Below are 18,348 nucleotides of genomic sequence, written 5' to 3'. Positions count from 1 at the left end.
GATCAAATTAACGGGTGTGATGTAACAGAAGACCAATCTGAAGGAAGATACTAGACAGGGAGAGAGAGGACAGAAAAAACACAGCGTTCATTTCGTCGCACCATCGATACGGAAACAGTCTCAGATATTTGAGCATACCTTCACCTTCGCCTTCTCAAGGTTAGGGTTTTCCTTTTTGCACTATACATACATATATATATATATATGTATGTATGAAATATTTTTGATGGTTTTATGAATCTGAAGTTAGTGTTATCTTTGTTGTTTCAAGTTTCTAAATTTCCTGCTGCAAAATAAGACTGGTGTTTTTTTTATTCATATTTTATTTTTTTAATTTGAATTTACTGATTTTTGAGCTGATTAAAGTCTGATCTTGGCTTTAATTTAGCTGACTATTATGGTATTTTTAATACGGAATTACTGATTGTTTAGATTCAACCAATGATCATCCTGAAATGGATGGATTGGATTCGACCCCAAATTCGATTTTGAGTATTTGAATTGGGTAACTGTAATTGTACAGGAAATAAATTGGATTGAAAATTTAAATATAAAAATATATTTGTTTTTGTTTTACAAAAAAGATTATATCTGAGTGATACTGTTGTTGAGCTGATGTGATCTTGGTTATAATATTTTGTTTATTTGTTTAATATGGAATTACTCAAGCAATGATCAACCTGAAATAGATGGATGCAATTCGACTCGAATTCTATTTTGGTTTGGAGTATCTGAATTGGGTAATTGTTGTAATCGTATAGGAAATAAATTGGAGTTTGTTTATTTGTTTATCTATTTGGATTTTGGAAACCAATTGTAACAATTTATTTATTTATTTTGTGCATAAATATCTTATACAATCTGAGTTCTTATATTCCTGTGTAAGCAGTACGGAATGCAGTTTCAAGTACTTTATATGAGCCGCCAATTTCGAACTTGTTTGGGTCCATACTGTATCTTAATGATATTGAATTTGAAATAGGTGGCTTGACCTTGAATTGCGATCTCCTAAGTCACCATGCTCAGGTGATGCTTAATATATTGAGGAGTTCAGGGACGAGACTTGTTTGTACCCATAAATTTCTAAAAGAGGAGAGGATGTCAGGTGGCCGAAACACCCACTGGTGTTACGATTGCAGGCGCCCATTTCGGCTGAGAGGGCGAGACGCGGTTTGCCCAGGCTGCGATGGAGGATTTGTTCAAGAACTTGATGATATGGTTCATGTCAGCCCAATGGATTTCTTTGAACTGCACAATGATGATGATCGTGATAGGAGGTTCTTGGAAGCTTTCTCAGTGTTGCACCAATTGACAGACAGAAGGCGTAATGGTAGCATTAGGGCAAGATCAGATTTAGTTCCTGAGCGCAACCCGGCATTTGCTCATCTCTTGATTTTTGGTGGCCAAATACCTTTTCGACTGTCTGGGAACGGTGCTTTTGAAGCTCTTTTCAATGGGTCTCCTGGAATAGGCGTGACACGGGGTAACATGGGTGATTATTTTGTAGGTCCTGGCTTAGAAGAACTATTTGAACAGCTTTCAGCTAATGACCGGCGAGGCCCTGCCCCAGCCTCCAGAGGTTCAATTGATGCAATGCCTACTGTTAAGATCACAAACAGGCATCTCCGTTCTGATGCGCACTGCCCTGTTTGCAAGGACAAATTCGAGTTGGGATCTGAAGCAAGGCAAATGCCTTGTGACCATCTATACCACACAGATTGTATTGTACCATGGTTAGTACAACACAACTCATGCCCTGTTTGCCGTCAAGAACTCCCTCCGCAAGGTTCACCAGGAGCAAGAAGCGGTCATAGCACAAGTAGTCGAAGTAGAAGCAGTAGTTTTGGTAGTAACACCAGTGCAAGGGAGAGTGGTAGAGAAAACCAAGGAAGGCGAAATCCTCTCTCTTATTTGTGGCCATTTCGCTCATCTAGTTCTAGCTCCAGCTCCAGCTCTAGCCATAACCCAACTGAAAGTAGTTCATCAACTATGCGCGAACACAATAATCAGATGGGGTATTCAAGATGGCCGTTCGACTACTAGGGTTAACGGTGTTCACGTTATTGCTTGCTTTCGTTGGGATCAGAATCCATAGTTGTCCATTGAACTAAGCAAATTGCTAGTGGTAAGGGTTTGAGACCCTTCATCTGTATTACTGTATGTTGTTAAAAGGGTGCTTTTGGTGTTTATTATGCCTCTTTCCATGTAAATGACTATTTCCTTCTTTTGTGTATTTCTATCTTTTGTGAATCATTTGTGCTTCTAAGTTCTTCATTCCTATTTTATGTTTCATACTCGTTTTCTTTCGAAAATCCTCCATACAAGTCAAACTTTAATCTAGACAAGATTACATTTAGAAAATTATTAGATCAGATATATGAATGATCGTGCACTCGTAATTATGACCGCTTCTCGATGAATTATAGCACAGTCATAGGTTGGAGATGAGTTTTTGGATATACCAGACCTAAAAAGGCAAATTCATCTTAGCTTCTCAATGAATATGATTAAGAAGTTGCCAAACATTTTGTAAAATAGTAGTGACTCATTGACTTTTATGTCTAAAGTTTTGAAATTAGGGTTTTGTTTAATCGCTTTGCTAAACTTACATAAGCATATGGATGTTAATGGGAACTTTGCTAATCAGAAATAAAGCTAAGGATGACCTGGAGTAGATTAAAATAACAAAATCAAAACTGGGTTTTAGCCTTTGTCATTAATTGGGGATTAAGTTTGATTTAAGTATTTGAATGGTTTGTCAAACATGATCAAATGGAGATTCAACATGTTGGCTTTGAAATATTCCACTGTTTTTTTTTTTAACAAACGATATTATCTACATTAAGGAGAGGGGTAGGGTTTTACCCTTACAATGGGCAAGCAATAATGTGGTTTAAATTCGCTTTTGACAAGAATCGAACTTAAGACCTCTTACTTACACGTAAAGAAGAATATTACTACTACTAAACCAAAGAGCCAGAGGGCTGAAAATAGCCCAAAAAGGGTCTCCAACCGAGGGTCAAGCCAAAGGGCTTGTGGGCCCAACTGGACAAAAAAGGGCCAAAGGGCCAACCATCCAGCCCAAACCAGCTAGCCAATTGGCCCCGGGACGGGCTGAATTTCAAATTGCAACGGCTAGCTACTGACGTCACCTAGCCGTTATTTTATTTATTTCGTTTTTTTACAAAATTTGTTTTAAAATTTGAAAAAAATTCTTTTTTTTCCCTATAACATCCTATACCATTAAACATTACATAACATTAAGGGCGCGTTTACTAATCCGTAATCAGATTGAGAGGAATAAGATTAAGGAGGAATTGAAATGAGGTGGAATCAGGATTAGATTCTTGTTGAAGTTGTTTACTAAAATTGTTTGGAATCGAAGTATGAATGATGCTGAATTCATATAAGTTGTTTACTAATTCACTTTGTTGATGCACAAAATCAGTGAGAACTTTGGTACAACAGAAAGTGTTAAGTAACCTTCGCTAGATTGCTCCGGTCACTAGTGTGGATAAATATATAAATGGATAGGGACAGGGAAGCAAAGACAAGATGTACGTGGTTCACCCAGATTGGCTACGTCCACGGAGTAGAGGAGTTCTCATTAATTGTGAAGAGTTTACACAAGTACATAGGTTCAAGCTCTCCTTTAGTGAGTACTAGTGAATGATTTAGTACAAATGACATTATGAAATATTGTGAGAGAATGATCTCTATTTATAGAAGAGAGTTTCTAGTTTCATTCTGACATTGACACGTGTCGTGTTGTGATTGGCTTCTGATGTCAACACGTATCACACTGTGATTGGCCTCCTGGTTTGAGGGAAACTCTTCTAGGTCCTTGACGGAATAACGTTGATTGGTGCTCAGTAGTTTCAGGATTGGTCAAGTATGGTACAAACAGTGCTCCCCTAAGTTCCCGAGTGAGGGAAGCTCTTCGGTTGGGGACTTGCAAGATCCAAGCCATTGAGTAATCACGAAATTTCTAAGTATCAAAGTGTGGTATCATTTTCACTTGCCTTATCTGTCTCATATGTAGATGTGGCATCTTCTCTGGAAGTACTTTTCCTCCATCCAAGGGTGGTATCTTTAACCGATGAAGATGCACAAGGTAATGTATCAATTTCACTTGAAGCTTACTTGTAGTTTCGGGCTTGGTCAAGTGCGATACAAACCCTATAGTAGGAGTCCCCCAAGTCGCCGAGCTAGGAGATTTGCCGAAGGAGGTAACAGATAAGGTAAGTAATCAGACTTCCAAGCAAGCAACCTGGATCGGAGGTTCGACTTCGGCTTCCGGTTAATTGTTCTCCTTCTCCTTGTGTCGTAAACAGCAACAAGAATAAGGAGAAGCAAATGGATAAGAGATGATATGAGATACTTTTGCTTTTGAAGAAGCAACTTTCCACAAGCTTATTCTTGAACTAGGCTGAAGGGTTTTCTGGTTTCCTCCAGAGTAAAAGGCCGACTCAAGAATTTGAGGGTCAAAACAAGTCCATTAAATCTAGAGTACGTTCGACCCTGATGATATGAGATACTTTTGCTGTTGACAAAGTAGTGGATGTATTGGCACATGTTATGTTATGCTTGTCTCCACATGCTTCCTTATATCCTTCTAACTTGCCCTATCTGTTCCTCAGGCAGATGTGATATCTTATCTGAAAGCATAAGATGTTAAAGATGAGTACGCGAAAGCAATGCCAGGTAAGTAATTAGGCAAGGGGTTCCAGGCAGTCAGTTCCTGACTGGAAGCTTGATTCCAAGTGCTGATTGATTACTCTCTTTCTCCTTGTCTTGCAGGTAAGAACAAGGCCAAAGGAAAAGACAGGGAAAAAACATGATATGAGATAGTCTTGCTTTTAACCCTGATGATATGAGCTACTCTTACTCTGGTGTGGCTTGTTTGCAGAGGTATTATAAGGGGGAAAAGAAGCTGAGTATTTCGAAAGACTCTGCTGAGAGTGCCATCTCGGATGTGAAGAAAAGTTGAGCATTTTTTTTATTTGCAAGTCTGCCTGACTGTGGAGGATGAAGGTCGACATATATAGGAATTGTCCCAATAGGTCATAGCAATGTAGTGGGAGCTGCAAGATTCACGTGTTTTAACTTTGTTAGAGCACTTTGAAAAAGTGGTCTGTGGTATCTGGAAAGCTGATGTTGCGTGTGAAGATTGCAGACAAGCTTTATCCAAGGAAATCTATCTCTCAAAGTTCGGAGAGCGGTGCCTCTTCAGTTTTCAAACAAGCAATCCTGTCGGGGATCTAGCTCTCGAGATTCGGAGAAGAACAGTGCCTCTTCGATTTCTGAGAAAGCAATCATGTTGAGAGTCTGGCTCTTGAGATTTGGAGAGCGGTGCTTCTTCGATTTTTGAGCAAGTAATCCTATTGGGAGCGAGGTTCGGAGAGATGTGCCTCTTCGATTTTTGAGCAAGTAATCCTGTTGGGAGTCTGGCTCTCGAGATTCGGAGAGCGGTGCCTCTTCGATTTTTGAGCAAGTAATCTTGTTAGGAGTCTGGTTCTTACATAAGCATATGGATATTAATGGGAACTTTGCTAATAAAAAATATAGCTAAGGATGACCTGGAGTAGATTAAAATAACAAAATCAAAACTGGGTTTTAGCCTTTTTCATTAATTGGGGATTAAGTTTGATTTAAGTATTTGAATGGTTTGTCAAACATGATCAAATGGAAGTTTCAACATGTTGGCTTTGAAATATTCCACTGTTTTTTTTTTTTTGAACAAACGATATTATCTACACTAAGAAGAGGGGTAGGGTTTTACCCTTACAATGGGCAAGCAATAATGTGGTTTAAATTCGCCTTTGACAAGAATCGAACCTAAGACCTCTTACTTACAGGTAAAGAAGAATATTACTACTACTAGACCGTAGTACTAAGGCCATCTCCAACTGAAGAGTCTAGAGAGCTAGAGGGCTGAAAATAGCCCAAAAAGGGTCTCCAACCGAGGGTCAGGCCAAAGGGCTCATGGGCCCCACTGAACAAAAAAGGGGCCAAAGGGCCAACCGTCCGGCCCAAACCAACCAGCCAATCGGCCCCTGGGTGGGCTGAATTTCGAATTGCAACGGCTAGCTATTGACGTCAGCTAGCCATTATTATTTTTTTTTATTGTTTTGGTTTTTTTACAAAATTTGTTTTAAAAATTGAAAAAAATTATTTTTTTCCCTATAACATCCTAAACCATTAAACATTACATAACATTAGGGGTGCGTTTACTAATCCGTAATCAGATTGATAGGAATTAGATTGAGGAGGAATTGGATTGAGGAGGGATTGAAATGAGGTGGAATCAGAATTAGATTCCTGTTGAAGTTGTTTACTAAAATTGTTTGGAATCGGAGTATGAATGATGCTAAATCTATATAAGTTGTTTACTAATTGACTTCAACTGGAATTAAAACTAGGTTAATTACTAAATTGCCCTTACATAAATAAATTATTTTCATACTAATTAATTAAATTAAATTTCTTAGTTAAATTTATATAATAAAAATCATCTATAAAAATATATAAATAGGTCCAGTTGCACATTCCCCACGTCTCCATCTTTCCCACGCCTTCATCCTGAAGGTCAAGCTGCACTGCCCACCACCCACCCATGCCTTTCCTTGCCCTGTCTTTATCTTCCACCCCCCTTACGCCTCCATAGCCACAACCATTGGAATATACCCACAACCACCATAGCAGTGGGTCCACCACCATTGCAGCTTCAATTCTAGGTGTTAGTCGTTCAATTGGCAGATGTGGCACCGAACAAGTTTCAAATCCGTTCTTCGCCAACGACAACCCATTCCACCAACTCATTCTTTGAAGCCCATCCTGGCACAAAATCATCCAGAACCGTGATCGAGCTAGTGAACATGCAAGGGAGTCAGCAAACTCAGCAAAGATAGTCACAAATATGAAGGGGGAGGTAGAAGATATGAGGGGAGTTTAGGTATAAAAGTTGGATTCCTGGAAGAGCCTTCTCCCCGGAATCCAAATACCACCTCCATCCAGGGGATCCAATTCCTGATTTTAAGTGGATCCCATCTTATTTTGATTCCGGAAATGTTAGTAAACAGCTTGAATGCCTGTAAAAGAATGCAATTCCGTATCTTGCCATTCCGTTCCGGTTTCATAAACACACCATAAGTAACATGAAACAACATTAAACAATATTAAACAACATTAAATAACATTAGACAACATAAAAATAAAATATTTAACAACATGAAACTTAAACAACATTTTTAAAAACATTTAACAGCATAAATTATGTTTGAATTTAAGTTGTAGTTTTTAAATAATAAATTATGTTTGGCCCTATGGCCCTTTGGCCCTCGGTTAGAGATGGTTTTTTGTGACAGGGCTAAAACGAGCCCTATGACCCTTTGGCCATCGGTTAGAGATGATAAGAAATATGGCCCTACACTATTCATTAAAATATTAATTTCTTGGAGGGCCAGAAGGCTAAAACGAGCCCTCTGGCCAGCCTTCGGTTGGAGATGGCCTAAGTGTCTATATTTCACTATTTTACAGAAAAAAAAATTACAGTATGCTTTTTATTCTTATTCGATTTTGTTCGATATTTTTGGACTCACTCGCTAGCACTACATGATAAAATTAATAAATTCTTAGTGGGGATCAAAATTTGGAATCCAACTTGTATGGTCCATTGTCATGCTGAAAGGTCCATAGTTGTTAATATGTTTACATCATGAGAAAACAACACCGTCAAATATCAATCATGAATAAATGATATTTTTCTTTTAAATAAACATAAATACTACTGGACAACCGTCATTAATATATTTTTATTGGATCCTTAAAACCAAAAGACTCTTTGTTGTTAGATAGGTAGGCCGTTAATGCATTGGAGAACTGGTAATCAATCAATCAATCATGAATGATATTTATCTCTCCCTCCTAGTTATAAGGTCATCTCTAACCGAAATGGCTAAATATAACCTCGTCCAAAATTATAGCCCTTCAAAAAATTATTTTTAAATAAACAGTGTCAGACCATACTTATATACCATCTACAGCCGAATAGGCCAAACATAGCTCCCTAAATTAAAGTTTTAAGTTTATATTTAAATTTATTGGTCAATTTAATTAAATTACCTTTGAATGTTCTCAAATTTAGACGTTGAATTTGAATCAATTATTGCAACTAAGCAGTTAGGCTCCAAAAAAAGGTTAAGAGGGGGCTACATTTAGCCAGCCTAAGGCCATCTCCAATCGAAGGGTCCAGAGGGCCAGAGGGCCGAAAAACGCCTGAAAACCATCTCCAACCGAGGGCTAGGTCAGAGGGCTCGTGGGCCCCACAGAATCTGAAAAGGGCCAAAGGACTGGCCCAATCCAGCTAGCCAGCCAACCTCGGGCTAGCCAGAAATGTGAGCATTCATGTGGGATATGACCGACATGAATATTTAGTTTCCCTTCGGTTATATCCAATAGGAATGCTAGGCCAAAATGTGACAGTCCGTCCCAAATTTTACATTTTTTATTAATTTTAGAAGTGTGAATTTAAGAAAATGCCCTAGAGGCAAGGACTTTGACTTTCGCGGATCATCGGTTAAAGTGGCGTATAACTTATTTTTTTAGCATATTCTCGTAGTACTTGTCACTACAAACACATAGGCGAAAGCCGTTTATGAGTCCGAATTATAACGGTATAGTTACAGACGTTTGAATTTGGTTATTTAAAGGTAGTTAACTTATTTGAACTCCTACCTTGTGGGAAGAGTAACCAATCAGCCTTTAAGCAAAGAGAAAAGAGAACCAATCACATAAAAAGAGGACAAAGCCTCCAGCCAATCAGAAAAAGACAAAAAAAAGGGGAAAGCTAGAGCTTTCCCGTGGGTTTTTCCGCTCACGACCACCCATTTTCCAAGGCTGATTCCGGCCAACTCCGGCGGAGTTTTTCGAAGCCACCACACCATCTTGAAGCTCTCATTCCCCTCTACAAAACCCACCCAAGAACCACCTTGGTTAACCCCTGTACGTGGCGGTTCGAGGCCATAAAATCCGATGAAAACCAATGGTGTTCCGACCACCCTTTTCATTTTTCCGGCGAATCGGCAAAGCAATGGCCGACACCACCACTTGGGCTTTGTAGCCCATCATCCTAGGAGAAAATCACGAACAGCCTTGACCCCGTTAGAGCACCGAGGAAGAAGAATCGAAGTTCACCCAAGTATAGGGTTACCGACGGGTTTTAACAAAATTGCTCTTCCCGGACTATTTGGCCTGGGTTACAGTTTCTGGCGACCTCCACCACTTTCGAGGCGTTTTCCGGCCAAATCACGGTGAGATAGCCATCGTGTAAGGTTGCCCAGAAATTCCGGCAAGTTACCAGTTTTCCCGCGGACAGCAGTCTTTCAGACCATTTTCTGGCCACCATTTGGACTCCAAGTTGGCGCCGATCGCTCGAAACGCCCCGATGGTTGTGCTAGGAAGTTGTAGCACGGACTCCAGGTGAGTGGATCTTTCCTTACTCATCTTATGTTTCATGATTGATAATTCTATGAATGCTTTTAAATAAAACTAAGAAACTTATGCCATGATATATATATATATATATTTATATTTATATGTTATAAAATACTATGAGATGGTTGAGTTAGATTTCATCGTGATCTATCCATATGCGTATTACTATAAATGATTATTGTGAACTACGAATAGCTTGATGCATGTTTAGGGTACGTAAGCAGTCTAACGAGACGTTAGATGCAGCCATATAAGAAATGAGATTAAATAACCGAGACCATAACCTTGTTTAAGGAATTGAGCAATATGTGTGGCCTTTTGGTTTTAAGTATATATGTATACACTTGATATTTTCCCAGAAATATGTTTAAATGAGATTATGCCTTGAATGCCATGCATATAAGTTTATAATTCGCATATGAATTGGTATTGATGCATTATATATAATTGTGTTGTTGTGAACGCTCTGAAGTGCAAAGGTGAACGTAGGATATTCAGGTAAGTTCAGGTAAGTTTAAGTAAATTCAAGTATGTATACGGTATTAGCATGAATGATGAGATATGAATATGTCGTATAGGTCACTAGAAGTGACTCCGATATGTGATGAGATATGAATATGTCATATAGATCACTATAGGTGACTCTGACTTATATGCTAGCCATGATTGATGAGATATGTGATGAGATATGAATATGTCGTATAGGTCACTAGAGGTGACTCCGACTTATATGCTAGCCATGATTGATTAAATATGTGATGAGATATGGATATGTCGTATAGGTCACTAGAGGTGACTCCGACTTATATACTAGCCATGATTGATGAGATATGTGATGAGATATGAATATGTGCTAGTCATGATTGATTAAATATGTGATGAGATATGAATATGTCGTATAGGTCACTAGAGGTGACTCCGACTTATATGCTAGCCATGATTGATGAGATATGTGATGAGATATGAATATGTCGTATAGGTCACTAGAAGTGACTCCGACTTATTTGCTAGCCATGATTGATGAGATATGTGATGAGATATGAATATGTCGTACACGTCGCTAGAGGTGACTCCGACTTGCGTACTATTATGAGATATTAGTCGCATGATTATTTGATATTATTGTTGAGATGATGTGTTGTGGTACATTATGATTTCTTTGGAAATTATACAGGTGTTGTAACGAGGGATTACATGTGTTATATGTTTTCTATTAGTAATTTACTTACATGGCCACTCACCCTTGTCTTGTCTTCAGCCTCTAGGTATTATTAGCTGAGTTTTATTATCACCAAAGACTCGCAGTGATTCTTAGTATTGGAGACTATTTTGAGGGTACGATTCTTATATCATTTTTCTGTACTTGCTTATGCTCTAACATCACGTGTCACCAGTGCACTCTGGTATTTAGACACTTTTAGGTTTAAATTTATTCACAATTTTCCACACCATCACACTTTATGGCTTCTTCACCTTCCGAGTGTCGGCCAACACAGCTTGATTCGGAGTCCTAGTGGACATTCCGGGTCGGGGTGTGTCACAAAATTTCAAATGCAATGGCTAGCTGACGTCAGCTAGCCATTATTTTTGAATTTTTTTTTACAGTTTTTTTTTTTTTACAAATTTTTTTTTCCTATAACTTATATTTTTAAATTCTATTTTTTCAATAACTTCCTATAACTTCTATTTTACAAAATTTGTTTCATATTTTTTTTAAATTCTATTTTTTTCCTATAACTTCTATTTTACAAAATTTCTTTCATTTTTTTTTAAATTATAATTTTTTCCTATAACTTCCTAAGCCGTTATACAACATTAAATTAAATTAAGTAACATGAAACAACATTAAACAATATGAAACAACATTAAATAACATTAACCAACATAAAAATTATACAACATAAAAAAAACATTTAACAACATGAAACTTAAACAACATTTTTAAAAAAACAACATAAAACTTAAACGCCTAATCCATGCTGACGTCACTTAGCCGTTGGATTTGAATTTAAGTTGTAGGTTTTAAATAATAAATTATGTTTGGCCCTATGGCCCTTTGGCCCCTGGTTGGAGATGGTTTTTTGTGACAGGGCTAAAACGAGCCCTATGACCCTTTGGCCCTCGGTTGGAGATGGAGGCAAATATGGCCATGTACTGTTCATTAAAATACTAATATCTTGGAGAGCCAGAGGGCTAAAACGAGCCCTCTGTTGGAGATGGCCTAATCAACCCGGCCAAGGGGCCAAAAGGCTAAAAATAGCTCGAAATGACACGAAAATCGTCTCCAACCGAGGGTTAGGCCAAAAGGTTTGTGGGCCCTACCGGGCCAAAACCGCTAAATCAGGCTAGCGGGCTGGCCATTTCCAGCCAACCAACCAACTAGCCAGTCCTTCAGCCCAACCCACTTGCACTCCAATGGTAACCTGGCGTTAGCATGATGTTAGCTAGCAATTGAAATTTTATTTTTTGGATGAATTTTTTTTCCTATAAATACCTAAGTCATTCCTACACCATTTCTCACATACTTTTCACCATTCCATACTATCTTACCTCATTTTATTTCAATTCTTCACATTCTATTCTCTTACTTCTTCCAATAATATTTCCTTTAATTTTTTTCAATAATTTTCAAATGGCCACATCTGCAATGAAAGGAAGGGCTTGGACCCGAAAAGAAGATGAAGCTCTTTGCAGGGCTTATAGATGGGTTTGGGAAGATAGTGTCAAAGGTAGTTATCAAAACAAGTGAAGGTGTTTGGACTCGTATGTCCAAAAAGTACTATGAGTTCTACGAAGGCACAACTCCACTGAATCCTCGAAACCACGAGAATTGGTCTTCGAGATGGAAAAAACATCTTCAACAAAGTTTGAATAAATGACATCAAGTCGTGGTAAGGACTGAAAGCAAATATGAAAGCGGAGCCAATTACTACGACAAAGTAAGTGTTTGATTTTAATTAACAATATTAATTTGTAGGCTTATTCATTTGGTGATAAGTGACACTTAAAATATGTCTGAAAATCCTATTTTAATATGGTAGTTTAATTTAATCAACCATATTAATTCAATTAAAATAATAAATTATGTTTGGCCTATGGCCCTCTCAGTTGGAGATGATTTTTTGTCAAAGGGCTATGTTTGGCCTATAACTCTTTGGCCCATTCGGTTGGAGATGATATAAAATATGGTTTGGCACTGTCATTAAAATATAATTTCTTGCGGGCTATAGGGCTAACACAGCTCTTTGGCCCTCTTTCGCTTGGAGATGACCTAATGCCCCTCTAGCCAAATAATGGCCTAGTGGGCTCCATGAAATTATAGCTCAATCATCGGTTGGAGATGAGTTTTTGGAAAAATCATGTTATTTTTTGGCTTTTGAACTTTTAGCTCTCTTCATCGGAGATGACCTAATGAAATTGAATATTCTAGGGGAGGAGCTAGAGCTACTATTGACCCACCGGAATCGTCCACTTAAGAGAGAGAGAGAGAGAGAGAGGGAGAGAGAGAGAGAGAGAGAAGAGGTGGTAAATTAGAAAAAAGCACCGCTGTCCTTCCCGGGATCTTAGCTGCTCGGGACCACCACCAAAACCTCAACCGTCCAATTCATGCATTCCTCAAGAAAGCCAAAAACCAAACCTCACCAAAACAACTAGAAACAAAAAAAAATTATCAAAAAACATTTGTTTTTTCATCCTAATTTCTCACAACATGCACCCCACGTTCCTCCAACCCAACTGAAAAATATCAAGAAAAGAAAACGAAATTAACTAACCCATCAAATCTTCCCAATCAATCACCTCCACATTTCTGTCAAAACTTACCATTTTCTCAGGAAAAAAAAAAAGAAAAAGAAACAAAAACAACAAGAACAACAAGAACATCAACAACAAAAAACAAGAAGATTAACAAGTCTTGTTTCTTAAGTCATTTGGATTTGGAAGCTCTCTTCCCTCTCCGGCAGGAAATCGCGTAACCGACAAAATAGATCCATCTCTCCCTCCTCGCCCTCCCAATAGGCTGAACAGCAGTCATGCCTTGTTCTCCCTCGTTCATTCTATAAAAGTCTTCGCCAAAAAGCTGAGAATGGTTCGGGCGCTCGAAGAAGAAGAAGAAGAGGATTACAAGTCTAGATTGTATCATTTCAAGGGAATGTATGAGAATACCGGAAGGCATGCAAAGAGCTTGAGCATCGAGAGTGCTACCGCCTTAGAGTTTCAGGATGATGATAAGAAGGCTTCATCGAGAAGTAGTAATGGAGCTCAAGGCCCTAAATCAAGGTTGAGCAAAGAGGAAGCCGCCGCTAGAGAAGCCAGAGAAAAGCAACAGCAAACAGGTGATGATTTGTCAGCCGTATATAACTTGTACTTTGCTGCATACATTTTCTTTTTGAGTTATTAATTATTTTTTGCTTGTTGGATTTTTGATTCAGATATGGAACAGATGAAGGAGAGGTTCGCCAAATTGCTTCTGGGTGAAGATATGTCCGGTGGAGGTAAGGGCGTTTCGTCAGCATTGGCATTGTCGAATGCTATTACGAATCTTGCCGGTATGTATACTATCAATATGGTTTGTATTAGTGCAATGTGAAGCAGATTTTTTGATTTCTGGATTGCATATCGCTCACGATTACTTTCCGAATGCAATGCAGCTTCTGTTTTTGGGGAACAAACTCGCCTAGAACCCATGTCCGCCGACAGGAAAAAGAGGTGGAGAAAAGAAATAGATTGGTTATTATGTGTCAGCGATTACATAGTTGAATTTGTTCCTTCACAACAGAAGGGCAAGGATGGAACTAACATGGAGGTAAATCTATTCTCTTTCGTTCCATGTCACATACTCGTATGCACTTGTGTCTCACATTTTCTTAAGAATGTGTGTTTTGAATTAACAGATCATGGTGACTCGGCAACGAACAGATCTTCACATGAACATCCCTGCGCTGCGTAAGCTCGATGCAATGCTTATTGTAAGTCTTGTTAACGCTTTTTTAATCTCTTTAATGAGACTCGGATCAATGTTTTATGTGGTAATGGATTATGTTTCTGGAACAAAACTTATAATTAGCAGGATTGTCTAGATAACTTCCAAACAAAGCAAGAGTTCTATTATGTATCCAAAGATGCCGATGAGAAAGAGAAAGGAACTGCAAAGAGAAAAGATGACAAATGGTGGCTACCTACTCCTAAAGTTCCACCAAATGGTTTATCAGATGCCGCACGAAAGTTCATACAGTATCAAAAAGATTGCGTCAACCAAGTGCTTAAAGCAGCTATGGCCATCAATGCTCAAGTTTTAACAGAAATGGAGATCCCCGAAAACTACATTGAATCCCTCCCCAAGGTAAGAAAGAGGGAACTATCCTCGTTGTCGTGTCACATTACATGTGACTTGATGAGTTCTCTAACCAGGTTCTGATATTGTCGATTTTGTGCAGAATGGGAGGGCAAGTCTTGGTGACTCAATTTACCGGAGCATTACAGTTGATTTCTTTGATCCTGACCAATTTCTTTGCAGCATGGACTTATCATCAGAGCACAAAATTCTAGACCTCAAGAACAAAATGGAGGCTTCCATGGTGATATGGAAGAGAAAGATGAACCAAAAAGATGGGAAATCGGGTTGGGGCTCTGCAGTGAGCTTGGAGAAGAGAGAACTTTTTGAAGAGAGAGCAGAGACAATCTTACTCCTCCTCAAGCAGAGGTTCCCTGGAATCCCTCAATCGTCACTTGACATTAGTAAAATCCAATACAACGAGGTAAGGACATAATTTATGCCTTGATTTTTCCAGTACTAGTGCACATTTTACACACACAAAATACTGCAGAAAAATGAGTGAATCACTTATAAAGTATTTGATCATGCTTATGAACTTATGCATATGCTTATTCTTTGGCTTTACAGGATGTTGGACAGGCTATTCTGGAGAGCTATTCAAGAATACTAGAAAGCTTGGCCTTCACAGTTTTGTCGCGGATTGAAGATGTACTATATGCTGATTTTGCTACTCAGAATCCATCACATGTAGCTTGTAAACGGCCCTATTTAGGAAACGCTACAGTTGAAACTTCTCCGGATAGGTCTTCAAAGGAAGAAAATGCCGGTGGGGAGACACCCGGTTCAATGACACTGTTGGATTTCATGGGTTGGGGCGTGGTTCAATCTGAGACCGAGCCAAAAAAGGACCCGGATGCTGCAGATGAAGGCAAAGACTCTTGTGAGATTAAGCATCCACATATACAGAAGATTGCAAACATAGTGACCAACAAGAAGGTTTCCTATCTAGAGACCTTGGGTGGATTGAGAAGTCCAACGGCACGCCACTAACAGCGCCAACAGGGGGAAATCGGAGAAGAAAGAGCGAGAAAATGAGGAACTAACTGAGACAGATACAGAAAGCCTAAGCCTTCAAATGTGAATTTCACAGCACTCATTGGCATCCTTGGAGTTGTGTGATGACTTTATTTTTCATTCTATTCCTTCCTTGTTGTGTAATAGGGAAGAAGGAAAAAAAACCAATGAGGGTTTGTAGACTGACAAAAAAAAAATTTTTGATGAATTATCTTAGACATATCTTAATTTTGTTCCTCACCTATTCGTACTCCAGATTCTTCACAATGTTTGCAATGTTTTTTCACCGATTTTCTTCGTATTGCCGTATCTATTTTGTTGAAAGAGGTATTAAATTGAAATCGTACGTCGACAATTGTAGATAAAAATAATATCATGATCAAACAATAATCTATTAAAATATAAATAGTAGTTCCCAAATATCTTTAACATATTGCCAAATTTAGGGGTTTTAATTCTGCATTAAACGTACTTTACAATTACAAAATAGAGAAGCAATTACACATACATGAGGAAAAGCATGAGAAAATGAGGATTAAATCCCATATAAGAATTAGATCTTGCCACGTGGCCCCAACTTGGGTGGAAGTTGTGGGCCCTTCTTGATTGGTAGAATGTCATCGGAGGCAGTGGCACTAAGGTAGGCAATGGTGGAAGCTCCTCCCAATATCAAGAACTTGAGGAGTAAGCCTCTCTTGGTGAATGGAGCAGCAAATGTCTCAAAGAACTTGCTCTGCAGTCAGATTCAACAACTTAATTAACTCAAACAATGCTTGCTTAAAGGTCAAGAAGTAAATATCCCTTGATCATGATAGAATGCAGGGAAAATTTTAGCAATGTCCCATGAACCAAGTGCCTTACTTTGATTAAGCGTTTGAATTTTAATTTGGCACCGAATACTTAATCGTTTAAAAAATGTCAATTTATCTGCTATTCTAACATTTGTTAAATTGACGGCTATTTTATTCAAATAGAGTAAACGAACATTTAATGTGATAACTTGACAATGAAGACAAATTGACACATTTAAAATTTGAAAGATGGTTCCTTAAAGAGATTAAAAACAGAAAAATAGATCTTTAGTTCAAGGAACATCGATAAATTTTTCCCTACAAACTAATGCAAGATTAATTAACAATTTGTCAACAAAAGCTTTCATAGCTCAGTTGGTTAGAGCACCCGTTTAGTAAGTGGGAGGTCTTGAGTTCAACTCTCAATGAAAGCATTTTTCGTTTTTATTTCTTTCCGTTTTTCCGCTTTTGTTTTTAATTGATAAACACATTGAAAGAAGGGAAAACTAATGAAAGTGCTTGAAAGCTTTGAGTTTTAACGAAAATGACAAAATAAAAGGTAAAGTGAATAATACCAGATTGATTTTTTAGTGTAAAAATATGGTTTTTTGTTAAATTGAACAGTACGGGAACTTTTTGTTAAAGTTTCTCTCAGAACCTGAAGAGGGTTGTAAGGTGAGGGCGCATCCGAACCATACAAGTCCCACTTCCCGGTGGTGTTGCCCAGATCCTCAAGGTCAAAGTAGATGCTCTTGTCTCCGTACTTGGCCACCACAGCACCATTCCTAAACCACCACAGACCACACCAGTAATATCACTCAACACACCATCACAATGCATACAAGAACAAGAAACAAGAAGCATTTACTATTTTCAAATATCCATGTAGTAGTACCTGATGTTTTTGGTTCTGATGCTCTGGCGAGTGGGCTTCACAACGAGCTTTGTTCCGGTGAGGGAGCTTCCGCCGAGGCCGTTAATGGCTGCAGGTTGAACAGCTGCTAGGGTTGCCAAAGATGCCATTGCCTAACAATAATATTGGTCTACTGCTACTCTTTGAGTATCTGGACTTACTAGTTTTCCTTTTCTGGTTCTTCTGTGTCACGGTTGGGTTAAGGAGCGTGATTGGTTTTTTGATCTTTTGCATGGATCTTAGCATGACACGTGCCGAGATGGGTTTTGTTTAGAGGATATTGAACTTCACTTACAGGCTGCCACCTGGACTGGAAGCTGGATAAGCCTATCCTTGTTGGATCATATTCACAAATCTACTGCATATTTTATGAGCTGCGAGCTGTGACTTCTTCTTTTATATAGTAGATGCGAATGATAATAATTGTGGTTAGAATTTGATACATCATTTGCAAGGCTATTTCATAACAGTTGTTTGATGATGATCCAACGGATGTATAAAAAATTATATATCAAATCGTGAATATTTTAGCTCCTCATTCATTTATTGTATGTATAATGTTATTTATAAATTCAAAATATCGAGTATCTAAAATGTGAAATAAAAATTCATTTTTATATAAATTTGAAACTTAAATTTGTATAAGTGAAGGGCTCAACAATTACTTGTTTAGCCAATTGGTGGCATGTCCTTCCTTTCCTTTTTGTTTCGTAGAAATGGCTCAATATTGATATTTTTCGAACCTAAAAGTTACACGGTTTTGACACTAAAAACTATGTTTTTCTTTCCTTCAAAGAAGG

General features: G+C 38.3%; 3 protein-coding genes and 1 non-coding gene across 7 annotated transcripts; 3 read left to right on the top strand and 1 right to left on the bottom strand.

The window, feature by feature from the left end:
• The first annotated feature begins 20 nt into the window (after positions 1-20).
• LOC103443795 (probable E3 ubiquitin-protein ligase RHC1A) lies at positions 21-2,253 on the top strand. 3 transcript variants are annotated; one of them, XM_008382694.4, is made up of 2 exons: positions 21-159; positions 1,027-2,253. In XM_008382694.4, exon 2 carries the CDS (start codon positions 1,030-1,032, stop codon positions 2,041-2,043), a length of 1,014 nt encoding a protein of 337 aa, XP_008380916.3. In that variant the 5' UTR covers positions 21-159; positions 1,027-1,029; the 3' UTR covers positions 2,044-2,253. The 3 variants fall into 3 exon arrangements, with proteins under 3 accessions (XP_008380916.3, XP_008380914.3, XP_028964203.2); XM_008382692.4 differs by having other exon boundaries at positions 22-159; positions 983-2,253; XM_029108370.2 differs by having other exon boundaries at positions 54-159; positions 890-2,253.
• An 11,056-nt stretch (positions 2,254-13,309) lies between these two features.
• LOC103443794 (rop guanine nucleotide exchange factor 12-like) lies at positions 13,310-16,084 on the top strand. Of its 2 annotated transcripts, none has more exons than XM_070804573.1 (7): positions 13,310-13,829; positions 13,926-14,042; positions 14,145-14,299; positions 14,388-14,462; positions 14,561-14,836; positions 14,931-15,251; positions 15,398-16,084. In XM_070804573.1, exons 1-7 carry the CDS (start codon positions 13,580-13,582, stop codon positions 15,818-15,820), a joined length of 1,617 nt encoding a protein of 538 aa, XP_070660674.1. In that variant the 5' UTR covers positions 13,310-13,579; the 3' UTR covers positions 15,821-16,084. The 2 variants fall into 2 exon arrangements, with proteins under 2 accessions (XP_070660674.1, XP_008380913.3); XM_008382691.4 differs by having other exon boundaries at positions 13,357-13,829; positions 14,564-14,836.
• Positions 16,085-16,220: 136 nt separating this feature from the next.
• Positions 16,221-18,084, bottom strand: LOC103443793 (photosystem I reaction center subunit VI-2, chloroplastic). The gene is made up of 3 exons (XM_008382688.4): positions 17,531-18,084; positions 17,294-17,420; positions 16,221-16,577 (listed from the first exon to the last, which is right to left on the bottom strand). The coding sequence occupies exons 1-3, from the start codon at positions 17,656-17,658 to the stop codon at positions 16,398-16,400; spliced, it is 435 nt and encodes a 144-aa protein (XP_008380910.3). The 5' UTR covers positions 17,659-18,084; the 3' UTR covers positions 16,221-16,397.
• On the top strand, positions 16,996-17,069 carry TRNAT-AGU (transfer RNA threonine (anticodon AGU)). The gene has a single exon. It is a non-coding gene; the product is annotated as a tRNA-Thr (tRNA).
• Positions 18,085-18,348: the final 264 nt, after the last annotated feature.

The sequence above is a fragment of the Malus domestica genome, chromosome 09, assembly GCF_042453785.1.
Source record: "Malus domestica chromosome 09, GDT2T_hap1".
NCBI lineage: Eukaryota > Viridiplantae > Streptophyta > Magnoliopsida > Rosales > Rosaceae > Malus > Malus domestica.
The sequence above is the reverse complement of the archived record's forward strand: the minus strand, read 5'-3'. Positions and strand labels throughout refer to the sequence as shown.

Excerpts from the sequence above, each read along its gene's own strand:
- LOC103443795 (XM_008382694.4), top strand. The coding sequence starts at position 1,030 with ATGCTTAATATATTGAGGAGTTCAGGGACGAGACTTGTTTGTACCCAT.
- LOC103443794 (XM_070804573.1), top strand. The coding sequence starts at position 13,580 with ATGGTTCGGGCGCTCGAAGAAGAAGAAGAAGAGGATTACAAGTCTAGA. Across the intron at positions 14,837-14,930 it reads ACATTGAATCCCTCCCCAAG|AATGGGAGGGCAAGTCTTGG; the intron begins GTAAGAAAGAGG and ends GATTTTGTGCAG. Across the intron at positions 15,252-15,397 it reads GTAAAATCCAATACAACGAG|GATGTTGGACAGGCTATTCT; the intron begins GTAAGGACATAA and ends TTGGCTTTACAG.
- LOC103443793 (XM_008382688.4), bottom strand. The coding sequence starts at position 17,658 with ATGGCATCTTTGGCAACCCTAGCAGCTGTTCAACCTGCAGCCATTAAC. Across the intron at positions 17,421-17,530 it reads ATCAGAACCAAAAACATCAG|GAATGGTGCTGTGGTGGCCA; the intron begins GTACTACTACAT and ends GTGGTGGTTTAG. Across the intron at positions 16,578-17,293 it reads CACCTTACAACCCTCTTCAG|AGCAAGTTCTTTGAGACATT; the intron begins GTTCTGAGAGAA and ends ATCTGACTGCAG.